A 13,299-nucleotide genomic window follows, 5' to 3' on the forward strand; every position below is an offset into this window, starting at 1 on the left:
ATCTACCTGGCGGCAGCCGATAAGCGCATTAGCCAGGTTCTCCCGGGTGAAGTGGTCCATTCGGTCTTCCGGTATGCGGATGATTTTATGATCGTCCTCAGAAGTTGCCCACCTGGTTCGTTGGAGCGTGTCATTCTTGAAATTGTCGCCCTTTTCAAGTCCCATTTTGGGGGTCTGAACTTTACCTGTGAACCGCCGAGAGGCAAGGATGTTCAGTTTTTGGACGTACTTTTTAGTTTTGAACAAACCCACCTCTGTTGGACGTACAACCCTCGCTCTAAGAAAGGTCTTCTTCCGCATGACAGCGCTCACTCGAAATTGATCAAGCGAGGCATTGTTTCTTCTGCCATCCAGGCAGCGCTCACAAAAAGCTGTCCCCATTCGATGCAGAGCAGTGTTAACAACCAAGTCCAACGTCTGTACAGTGCTGGCTACTCACCAACACTAGTGAGTAGCGTTTCAGAGACTCTTCTCCAGAAATTGAAAGTGCAAGGCAAAGACGCAGGCAAACTAGAACAGGCCAAACGACCTCCTTTGGCCGTCATCCCGTATCTTCACAAGTTGTCTCACAATTTAAAGAAGGTTGCAAAAAGAAACAACGTAAACCTTGTCTTCTCAGCCCCGTGCAAATTGTCACAAGTGTGTACACTGCTGACAAAGCAAAAGAAAAAGGTTTGCCCTATTAGACATGTAAAACCACTCACACATTGTGCTACTTGTGTCATTTACGAGATTCCCTTGAAGTGTGGACGCGTGTATATTGGGCAAACCGGCAGGTGTCTCAACGAGAGATTGTTTGAACACCGCCGTAGGGTCCGTAACAAAAGCGGCGGGCACCTGGACGACCATTGCAAGTCTTGCAAAGGCTGCGAACCATGTTACACGCGCACGGTTGTCAGAGCACGGGCGCAGACAGAAAATGAAAGGGTCATCATTGAGGCAAGGATGATAGCCAAAGCTGGAGACAAGTGCGTCAGCACGCCTTCAATTTTACTTACAGACAAGGAGTCCAGTTTTCTAGGCCCACTTTAAACACGTCTTTTTTATTCACGTCTGCTTTTAATTCTTGTTCTAGAGAACTTTCAACTTTTTTGACTCAGTTTGACTGTGAACGGTTGACTCAGCTTTTGCGTTGCGTTTTGTATTGTTTTGTTATGCGTTTGGCCCCGACCCTGCTTTTAGCTTCGACTTTTACTTATTGTTCGGTGACTATTTTGTTCTTGTCGTCTTCGTTTTGCCTCGTGCTGCATTGGCGGCAAAGGTCGCTGACTGTTCATTTTCCATGCGTGCACTTTACGGTCCTCTCGGTTTTATCGGTTCTTGGCTGACTTTGCGTTACCCAGATATGTATCACTTTGATATTGTGTACTTCGTTTTGTTTTTTTGTATTAGATAGTTGAACGCGTTTGCTATTTTCTTGGTCACGTGGGTGTTGGACTGCGTTATATAAGCTGCTCATCTTTCTGAATAAATGTGTTGGTAGTCAGCGCCCTGTCCTGTCCACTTCTGTTCGTCCTTGTTTTTTTCGCGCTGCATTCTTTTACCAAGCCTGGATGTGCCACAAGATGCTAGCACAGGGTTGTAGGAAAAGCTAGAAATGACTGCTTGTGAAGGGCACTACCAGGTACATTTATTTATTTATCAAGTATTGCCGGCCTCAGTGCGAGGCCTTATGTTAACATGTAACAATTCATTTTTGAACACAAGAGAACAACAAAAAGCATAAAACAGCACAAACAATGCATGGGCAAAATATAAATTCAAATCTGTAGTTTAGAACACTAAAATAAGCGAACAATAAATGCGGAATGTGCAGTGGTCTGGTACAAAAGTAAGAAAATTAGTTATTTTAATACTGACAAGATGAAGAGTGAGAACGGAGTGAAATGGGAGTAAGATATGACAATGTTCATTCAAAGTGTGTTATTCACGGTATCTGGACCTTTCAATTTTGCACTACATTCACTTATGTCGGCAAATTGACTAGTGGCAAAACGGTGCCGTTTCATCGTCGCAGCTCAGCAAAGAGCACGACGACTGGTAGGAGCGCACAGAACTGGTCTGTCTGCTGGCGGGCTATAACATTCATGCTGAAAGGTACACAGATTATACTGGGACTAAAAAAAAAAGAATCAAGAAAAATGTGTCCCAGTCCGCAGTCCAATACTAACTTCTATTGGCCATATTTTTTTTTGCACCAACTGAAAGCAAACAAATACTCGAATGCCGTGTGGAAAAACCTGGCAGAACGGTTTAAAACTACGTACATAACTTTTCGGTATGGTGATTTCACTGCATCTGCAAACCCTTACATGAGAGACCCAATGAATGCAAACATAAATCGACATGCATAGGTTTTATTAAAGCTATGGCTGAAAGCAGTAAGGTGCTTTCAAGAATACTATAAATAAAATAAGACTGCTGATGTACCAGCGACTGCTTTCTGCAGCAGCAGCACTGCTGATGACAGGCCACATGCAGCATATTGTGGCAGTTCAGAACACTTGAAAAGATGATGAGAAAGCAACCATGCAAGAAAATGCAACCAGTTGCAAGAGAAAATAAAAAAAAAATTCCTCCAGCAAAAACAGTGTTACGTATTGCACTTGGTCCTGTGGTTATATATCCACTCCAAGTAGCGCAGTCCTGCTACTTGCAGAGCTGTGAAGTTTTAACATAGAAAGGTGCAACCATAAGTTCTAGCCTGACTTTATTTGCAGTGCAAATTCCTGCCAAAACCATGAGTTGTGCCCTCACTGCTGTTATCACAGGAAAAGGTCTACACTCACACGATCTCCAAGTGGTGTGCACAATCAAATGTTTTTTGAGCTGCTACAGGTATGCTGCTTGTGAAGCTGGCCAGCAAATGAATGGTGGCCTCACACTATCAGGGACTGTACTCACCTCCAAAACTGGAGTCCGTTGGCGGAGCTGCGGACTGGATGTCGGCGTCACCAGGTGCAGCATTCTTGTCCACCCAGCACTTCTTGTGCTCATCCCACACAATCTGCAGCCAAGAGGAGACAGTACAGCACGAGCACCAAGACCCAGCCGACCCACCACCAGTGCATGCACAGCCAGGTGCCCAGCTTGGCAAAACACGAGCGTAGCATGCTGCGCAGAGCATGAGCTTGATCAAGGCCACCTGGCTACCAAGCATCGAGCAGCCTGAGCAAAGAGGAAATGCAGTAGGCAGAAAAGATTCCACTATAGCCCGGGCTGAATGGTCCCCTGGTATCAGACCACAATCTTTCAGTAGACGCCACGAGACTGCACCTTGTTTATTAAAACGAGCGGAGTACCAACACTGTCTACTACTGAGGCATGAAAAGTCAAGCTCAGCTGTTGCTTATGTAAACCTACACTCAAAAGAATACCCAGTTCAGGCAAATGCAACTCACCAATGCCATTTTGACCAATGGTTCAATCTCTAGCATCCCCACAAGCACACAGCTGCCAGAGCATTATCCATTTTCCCAAAGCCATCCTGAGGTATATTGCTGGCCTTAATATAATACACAGTGGCATCCATGCTGCTAACCTAGCAGTGCTGTTCGAGGAAAAAGCGGGCATTAAATGGGATGTAGGGCTTAGTGAACTTAGGAGGACAGGTGAGGCGTATACAGCACTAAAGGATGGACACATACTGTGCTATCACGGATAGACGAGAACTAGGTGTGGGATTCCTCATTAATCAAGATATAGCTGGCAACGTAGAGGAGCTCTATAGTATTAACGAGAGGGTAGCAGCTATTGTAATTAGGCTCAATAGGAGGTACAGGGTCGGTCAAAAGTTCCCAGGCCACAGGGTCTGCTTTTGAGCAGTATAATAAGGCAGACACGACACCCCCAAAGCTCAAAATATCCATAGAAGGCAGAAGAGGTATCGTTCTATACCCTGCGAACCTTGATAGTTTTATTGGCACCTTAAATGCCACGATATAACGATAATAAGCAAACCCTTTGGCCTGGGAACTTTTGACTTACACTGTACATGTTGAAAGTGCTGCAGGCCTACGTGCCTACATCAAGCCATGATGACCAGACCGTTGAAAGCTTCTATGAAGACGTGGAATCGGCAATGAATAAAGTAAAATCACACTACACTGTACTGATGGGCGACTTCAATGCGAATGTGGGCAAATGGCAGGCTGGCGACCACGCGGTAGGCGACTATGGGATAGGCTCTAGGAATGGCAGGGGAGAGTTATTAGTCGAATTCGCAGATAGAGATAATTTACGCATCATGAATACCTTCTTCCTCAAGCGAGAGAGCAGGAAGTGGACCTGGAAGAGCCCCAATGGTGAGACTAAAAATGAGACTTCATACTATGCGCTCACCTTGGTATCATGTGTTGTAGCAACCGCAGAATTGTAAGGTCTCGAATTAGCTTAGACTTGAAGAGGGAACGGAAGAAGCTACTGAAGAGGAAGTCCATTAACGAGTTAGCGGTAAGAGGGAAAATACAGGATTTCAGGATATCGCTGCAGAACAGATATTCAGCTTTAACTGAGGAAGATGATCTTAATGTTCATACAATGAACGATAATTTGACGACTATCATTATGGAGTGCACAGTAGAAATCGGCGGTAGGACGGCTTGACAGGATACCGGCAAGCTATCTCAGGTGATGAAAGATCTGATTAAGAAACGCCAAAGCCTGAGGCCGTCTAACCCTACCAACAGAATAGAACTAGCAGAACTATCAAAGTTAATAAATAAGCGCAAGGGTAGCCGACATAAGGACGTTTAATATGGAGAGAATCGAGCATGCTCTAAACAATGGAGGTAGTGTTGTGTTGGGTTTTATGGGACATAGGCAACTGAGGCCATCATGCGCGAAGAACAAGGTATAGGGAAAGTCTTTTGTTGAATATTATAGAAAAGTAAAAATAATCCCTGGCGTAAAGGCCCTCAAACATTAATACTACCTAGTGAACACATACACAAATTGTAGAAATGGCTACTACTAGTAGAAAGCTAAAAACATGATAAAAAGCAGTACGGGATGAAAAGGAATGTATTCGTTATAAAACTGAGTAAAGTACTTTTTCCTTAGTTTTTCCAGTTTCGCACAAGAAATTAAAATGTGGTTAACCGTAACTTCATGTCCGCATTTTTCGCAGACAGGTTATCTTGTTTTGTCAGTAGGAAATTGAGTGCGAGGTGCGTGTGTCCTATACGAAGACAGTCCATAATCACTTCCTTAAAACGTTCCTGGTGGGTGCAGGACTTCCATTCACCTATAGCTGGTTTTACGTAGTGTAATTTGTTATTTGGGCACGGCGGACCTGGGTCGAACATGTCACTTACGAGGACGCTGTTCTAAGTTCTGCAGGTTATCCTGGGTTCCGCCACGTTACGAACTGGACACGTGTGGCCCGATGACATCTGTGGCAGTGATGGAAATCAACTTCACATCGACAACGCATCGGACTGGCTGTCGTCATTTGATGACACTGTTCTTCCAGCGACGACATTCATCCATCGTACCGTGACGTCATCGGAGCTTACGGGTACAAATGAGGCGACGCAGGAATTCACCTTCAGTGGGCACAGCGGACCTGGGCCGAACATGTCACTTACAAGGACGCTGTTCTACGTTCTGCAGGTTATCCTGGGTTCCACCGCGTTACGAACTGGACACGTGTGGCCCGATGACATCTGTGGCAGCGATAGAAATCAACTTCACATCGACAACGCATCGGACTGACTGTCGTCATTTGATGACACTGTTCTTCCAGCGACGACATTCATCCATCGTACCGTGACGTCATCGGAGCTTACGGGTACAAAAGAGGCGACACAGGAATTCACCTTCAGTGGGCACAGCGGACCTGGGCCGAACATGTCACTTACAAGGACGCTGTTCTACGTTCTGCAGGTTATCCTGGGTTCCGCCGTGTTACGAACTGGACACGTGTGGCCCGATGACATCTGTGGCAGCGATGGAAATCAACTTCACATCGACAACACATCGGACTGGCTGTCGTCATTTGATGACACTGTTCTTCCAGCGACGACATTCACCCATCGTACCGTGATGTCATCGGAGCTTACGGGTACAAAAGAGGCGACGCAGGAATTCACCTTCAGTGGGCACGGCAGACCTGGGCCGAACATGTCACTTACGAGGACGCTGTTCTACGTTCTGCAGGTTATCCTGGGTTCCACCGCGTTACGAACTGGACACGTGTGGCCCGATGACATCTGTGGCAGCGATGGAAATCAACTTCACATCGACAACGCATCGGACTGGCTGTCGTCATTTGATGACACTGTTCTTCCAGCGACGACATTCATCCATCGTACCGTGACGTCATCGGAGCTTACGGGTACAAAAGAGGCGATGCAGGAATTCACCTTCAGTGGGCACAGCGGACCTGGGCCGAACATGTCACTTACGAGGACGCTGTTCTACGTTCTGCAGGTTATCCTGGGTTCCGCCGCATTACGAACTGGACACGTGTGGCCCGATGACATCTGTGGCAGCGATGGAAATCAACTTCACATCGACAACGCATCGGACTGGCTGTCGTCATTTGATGACACTGTTCTTCCAGCGACGACATTCATCCATCGTACCGTGACGTCATCGGAGCTTACGGGTACAAAAGAGGCGACGCAGGAATTCACCTTCAGTGGGCACAGCGGACCTGGGCCGAACATGTCTCTTACGAGGACGCTGTTCTACGTTCTGCAGGTTATCCTGGGTTCCACCGCGTTACGAACTGGACACGTGTGGCCCGATGACATCTGTGGCAGCGATGGAAATCAACTTCACATCGGCAACGCATCGGACTGGCTGTCGTCATTTGATGACACTGTTCTTCCAGCGACGACATTCATCCATCGTACCGTGACGTCATCGGAGCTTATGGGTACAAAAGAGGCGACGCAGGAATTCACCTTCAGTGGGCACGGCGGACCTGGGCCGAACATGTCACTTACGAGGACGCTGTTCTACATTCTGCAGGTTAGTAGCTATTCGAGCACCATTCGTAGTGATTGCCGAAGTATCGTGCGTGGTCCTGCCGTGCCCTTGCCATTGTCTTGTCTTAGCATATGAATGTTTTATTGCTTGCAAGTTGCTTCTTTGTGGCGATATCGAAACGAATCCTGGCCCGACTCAAAAGGAAGTTATTGAACAAATATTAGACGGCCAGCTGTCGCTTCAAGCCGAAATCAGTGAAATGAAAGCAGAGCTAGTTAAGACTGTAAATATGGTAAGTGATCTGCAGAGCCTAATACAAAAAATGGAGAAAAAGCTGAACGAAACATCAACCTTCGCCGAGCAGCCCCAGGAAATACACACAACCTTGAAATCAATAGAGAGTGTAATGGGTTTTCAAGCCAAAAAACTGAGCGAACTTGCAGACCGAAGCAGACGGTCCAACCTAATCATTCACCGTATTACTGAGGAACCTGGCGAAACAGAAGCTACGCTGAAAGATAAGATAATCAAAGAAGTTTTTGAGGACAAGCTTCAAGTCAGTTGCCAATCTATAGGGCGCATTCATAGGTTGGGGCGTAGGATCGACAAACGCCCTGTTATTCTCTTTTTGCAGAATTATGCAGAAAAAAAAGACCATAATGAAAAATGTTACCAAGCTAAAAGGCTCTGGAATAGCAATTCAGAATGACTATTCCCAATCTACGCTGCAGACACGAAAACTGCTTTGGGACAGTGCGAAGGAAGAGAGGGATCAAAAAAAGGAGGTCACCCTTATTCATGATAAGCTAAAAGTGGATAAAGATATGTTCTTCTGGGATAAATCACAAAACAAACGCGTAAAGATAGTCTACTCGGATAAGAGAGTAGATCAGGACACAGCATGACGCGGTTTACCAGATCAGAGCAAACATTTGCGCATAATAAACATTAACGTGCGTAGTTTAGTTAATAAGACAGACTTGCTTGAAATAATGCTATTACAATATGATCCGCACGTTACAGTGATTACTGAGACATGGCTTCACAGTGATGTGAATGATGAGAACGTTTTCCCTCCTTCTTACACTGTATTTCGAAAAGACAGAATCTAGGGGTGGTGGAGTGGCTATCCTAATTAAGAAACAACTTGAAGTCGTTTTGCAAGATGACGCACATGATATTGAATGCCTATGTGTGAAACTCTCCTGTTGGGGACTAAACTTTGTTTTATATGCTCCTTATAGGCCTCCTAGTTATGAAACCGACTACTTAACGAAACTAGAAAATCATATGTCACAGTACCAAAACAGTAAAATTTTATTGATGAGTGACTTCAACTTGCCAGGTGTGGATTGGGAGAGAGAGAGAGATAAAACATTTATTATTTCATTGAAGTGTTCTACGAGTCAGGTAGGCGGACTCCTCAGTTCAGGACTCCGGTGGCTTGGGCGGATGTCTGGACCAGTCTGATGATGCGACACTGGTCCTCCAGACCATTGCTGGTCAGGGCTGCCTCCCACTGCTCGTTTGATGTCTGTAATGCTTTTAGATGAGGTGGCTTTTGGGGACAATTCCAGGAAATGTGAAACAGCGTAGGCTTTTCGCCGCACCATGGACAGAAGGTCCGGTATTTGGAAGGGTGAACGAAGCTGTACAAGTACAGGTTAGGGAAGGTATTCGTTTGTATTTGCCTCCAAAATGTGGCTTCTTCTTGAGTTTAATATGGGGAGGGGGATATATTCTATGATCTAATCTAAGCATCTCCAGCCATTCCCCATAGTTTGATGGTAGAGGGGTGAGGTACGGGCAAGGATCCGCTCGGTTTGTTAGCTCACGAGCTAGATCGTTTGCCGCCTAGTTCTTCTAGTTCTTGAGTGTCTCGGTGCTTGCACAAAGCAAGCCAACGTATTGTTTAAAATAATGCTTACCCACAACCTGACGCAAATAGTTCCAGAACCAACCCGTAAAGTCGGTTCCACGCATTCGTTGTTAGATTTGCTGTTCGTCCCTCGCGACATTGTAAATTTTACTGTTTCTGTGGAACAAGGCCTGTCTGACCATCACTTGGTTAGTGTTTCATTTCCCCTAGTACGGCAAGCAAAAAAGAAACACTCATCGCCACGTTACCTTAAAGATTATTTGCGTGCCAATGACGCACCTGCCATTGAACATCTGGAAACCTGCCTTGTTGATTTCGATGATGCCGATGTCTGCGCACTCTGGGACAGATTTAAAAAGATCTGTTTGTATTGTATCAAAACTTTTGTACCAAGCAGGCACAAAAATGAAAGAAAGGAAACCCCGTGGATGACACGCAATATAATTCAAATGAGGCGAAGGGTAAAACGGCACAAGAGGAAACGCGCAGATCCTGAAGCACTCAAGGAATTGCTGGAAAATCTAGCACGTGCCTTACGTGATTCAAAAAATTATTTCTTCAACACATCCCTTCAAAACTTTATAAAAACCGAGCCAAGTAAGTTTTGGAATTATATTAGTGAAAAAAAGAAAGCAGTCACACAAATTTTAGTGAACAACACTACGGTATGTGAACCAAAGGCTATTTTTGAGCATTTTAATAGTCATTTTCAAAGTGTATTTTCTGCCCCGAGTACATGTACCGTCAACAGCTGAGTGTATTATCCCGCCGAACTGAATTTTATTACTTACCCTGGTGTGTTTCCCATGTTACTGAACCTAAAAACCAAAAAGGCATGTGCTCCTGACAACATTCCAAACGCATTTCTGCGACGCTATGCCGAAACCCCGGCTAAATTCATTTTGATAATTTTTCGCGCTTCAATGGCAACAGGCAAAATACCTGATGACTGGAGGACAGCCCGAATTGTTCCCGTTTTTAAAAAAGGAGACCGTCTTCTTTTGCAGAACTACCGTCCCATATCACTGACGTCCCCGTGCTGTAAGCCTTTAGAACATATAGTTGCACACTGTATGAACGAATTTTTAGAAAAAAATCTTGTGCTGACTTCCAGTACTGGTTCAGAAAAGGATTCTCGACGGTAACACAACTAATTAAAGTAATAAATTCATTTGCTTCCTGCATAGATAATAAAGGCCAAATCGATGCAATATTTTTGGATTTCAGCAAGGCATTTGATAAAGTTCCTCATGATAAACTAATCTTTAAAATGAAAGAAATTGGCATTCGTGATATTTTAGTAACATGAATTACTGCATACTTAAAAGACCGTAAACAGTTTGTTGAAGTGGGTGGACAACGTTCGGGCTCTCTTCCAGTTTCATCCGGTGCTCCTCAGGGAAGTGTTTTGGGCCCTCTGCTTTTCCTCTTGTATGTCAATGATATTGTTCAAGTTGTAAACCCGCCAGTGCAGATTCGATTGTTCGCTGATGATTGCATTCTCTACCGAGAAGTTACAAATAAGGAGGATCAGAGTGACCTGGACAATGCTTTGAACAACGTTTTCGACTGGTGCGACCGATGGAGCATGATTCTGAATGCTGATAAAAGTGTGTATATGCCTATACCCCGTAAAACTATACGACATAGCTACACATATAAAGTAGGCTCTTTCCCTCTTCAACAAGTATCCAACTACAAATGCCTAGGGGTAACCATAAGTAGCAATCTATCGTGGAACTTGCATATAAACAATATCTGCTCTGCTGCGTTTCGAAAATTGTGCTGCTTGGGACATAAACTAAAAAATGCCCCTTCTAACATTAAACTACTTTGTTATTCTTCAATAATTAGAACTAAACTCGAGTATGCCTGCATAGTGTGGGACCCGTATACTAACTCTAACGTAAAAAATCTGGAAAGAATACAGAGAAGAGCTGTCAGGTTTATTTTTAATAAATATGCAAGGACTGACTCCCCAACTACTTTAATGGAGGTTCATAAAATTGAACCACTTGAACATCGTAGAAGAAAGCTTAGGTTAGAATTTATTTCTCTCTTATTACATACCAAACTTGGTTTAGATCCCTCATCATTCTTAATGCCGGCACCAAGCACACAAACTCGTCAATATCCCAGGTCTCTAACTCCTATATTCGCTAGAACAGACACAAGTTTTCATTTTTTCCACTCACAATAACAGATTGGAATCAGCTAATTAAACCATTGTCCCATGAGTTTTAACAAATTATTGCTATGTTGTGTTCTTTTTTTTTTTTGAAGTGTTGCGTTTTCTTTGTGGTTTGATTGACTTGTTCGCCCACCCTGCTTGGAATCAGTGTCCGCAGTATTTTGTAAATAAAATAAATAAAAATTTACATCGTTGTTTCACGCGGACTGCCATTTCTGTCTTATTTTACGATGAATTAAGTTAATAATCTTTGAACGGTATATTTACTTTCTTTACATGCTGATAACGAGCTTGAGCAGCGCAGAAGTCTGCTCTTTCATTGCCTTTAATTCCGGTATGGCTTGGTACCTAGCAGAGTTTTATGTTTTGCCCTTGAGCTGTGGCTATTACTATGTTGTGTATGATATCACCAAGTATAGGAGTGACTGCATTTCTAGAGTGAAGGGCTGTAAGCATGCTTAGCGAGTCTGTGTATATAATACTGTTTTGCGAGGATCTCGTTCAATATTTTTTGTACGGCTACAGAGATGGCGTAACATTCGGCTGTGAAAATGGAGGCACACTGTGGAAGCCTCGCTATTTCAATCAATTCCCTTGTACCACTGCGCTTCCTATGTTGGCATCTGTTTTTGAACCATCTGTATAAAAAGCTCTGAAGGTACTGCAGTTTTCCTCCAGTGCAAGAAATTCTTGTATTACATGTTGTTGTGGAGTTTTTTTTTTATGGAACTGTGCAAGAGTGATATCACAGATTCCAGGAAAATTGCGGCATGGAGGTAGTGCGTCTCGTCTTTGAGCAATGCCAGGTAATTTGTTTAGATTGACAAGATTCTGGCACATCTCTTCGAATCGCAAGAGCAATGGCCTGGTAGCTTGAGGTTTGTTGTTAAAGAGCGTTTGAGATGGGCACTTCGTAGCTATATGGTAACATAAATGTTCTTGAACGGAACGGATTTTTAGAATGTACGAGCAGTTAAGCATGGTTTTTTATTTTTCAGTCTGTAAGTGATGGTTCAATAGTTTCTACATATAGGCTGTTTATGGGTGATGTCCGGTATGTACCAATGGAAAGATGTAAACCTAAATTATGCACTGGATCCAGTCGTTTAAGATACGATGCTCTCTCTGACCCATATACTATACATCCGTAATCTAAGGTAGAGCGTACCACGGTGCGATAAATTTGCAAAAGACGTGTCCTGTCAGCACCCCAACGTTTGCGTGACAGTACCTTGAGTATAATTAGGGATCCGGAGGCTTTCTTTTTCAGTTTGTTTATATGGGGCAGGAAAGTGAGTTTTTTATCACGGGTTATCCCTAGAAATTTGTGCTCATTTTTGACGGGTATCTGTGTTCTGTTCAGGTATATGAATGGGTCGACTTGTATGACGCGTTTCAGCGAGGAAAGGATGGCTACTGTTTTCTGTGTGGAAAACTGGAAACCGTTCTGATCTGCCCATGTCACTGGTTTGTTCACTGCAAACTGTATTTGTCTCTCGCATGTTGCAATGTTTGAGGATGTGCAGGCTATTTGAACATCATCAACATACACTGAATACAGGATGGATCCGGAGGTAGCCTAAAAGCGATGAAAAGGAAACCAGGCATAGGTAAAAACCAGATGTATGCATTAAAAGACAAGGAGGGCAATGTCTTTAGTAATACGGAAAAGATAGTTAATGTAGCTGAAGAGTTCTACACAAATCTGTACAGTAGCCAATGTAACCAGAACGTTAATGAGAGAGAGAGTAACACACAGCAATGCGTCAACCCGCCAGTAACGAAAGAGGAAGAAAGCCTTAGGAGCAATGCAAAGGGGAAAAGCAGCTGGTGAGGATCAGGCAACAGCAGATCTGTTGAAGGACGAGGGGCGATTGTGCTAGAAAAACTAGCCACCCTGCATACAGAATGCCTTATGACCTTGACCGTACCAGAAGCTTGGAAGAACGCAAACATTATCTTAATTCATAAAAAAAGAGGCGCCAAGGACTTGAAAAATTAAAGACTGATCGGCTTAATATCCGTTGCCTGCAAGGCATTTACCAAGGTAATCACTAACAGAGTCGGGACAACCTTAGACCTCAGCCAAATGATCAGGCACAATTGCATACAGGATACTCCACAATAGACCATATTCACACTGTCAATCAGGTTATAGAAAAATGTGCAGAATATAACCAACCCCTATATATAGCCTTCATTGATTACGAGAAACCATTCGACTCAGTGGAAACCTCAGCAGTCATACAGGCACTGCGTAATCACGGGGTATAAGAGCCTTATGCCAGAATAC

At 44.1% G+C, this 13,299-nt stretch overlaps 1 protein-coding gene across 50 annotated transcripts in view; it reads right to left on the minus strand.

The window, feature by feature from the left end:
* Positions 1–13,299, minus strand: part of LOC144111913 (uncharacterized) — a 420,777-nt gene that overhangs the window by 16,739 nt on the left and 390,739 nt on the right. For all 50 annotated transcript variants that reach the window (XM_077645003.1, XM_077644993.1, XM_077645002.1 and 47 more), the window contains one exon: positions 2,905–3,007. In XM_077645003.1, the coding sequence (XP_077501129.1) occupies positions 2,905–3,007 (103 nt within the window). The remainder of the gene's footprint in view (positions 1–2,904; positions 3,008–13,299) is intronic.

This window comes from Amblyomma americanum, unplaced genomic scaffold, assembly GCF_052857255.1.
Source record: "Amblyomma americanum isolate KBUSLIRL-KWMA unplaced genomic scaffold, ASM5285725v1 scaffold_13, whole genome shotgun sequence".
NCBI classification, from domain to species: Eukaryota; Metazoa; Arthropoda; class Arachnida; order Ixodida; family Ixodidae; genus Amblyomma; species Amblyomma americanum.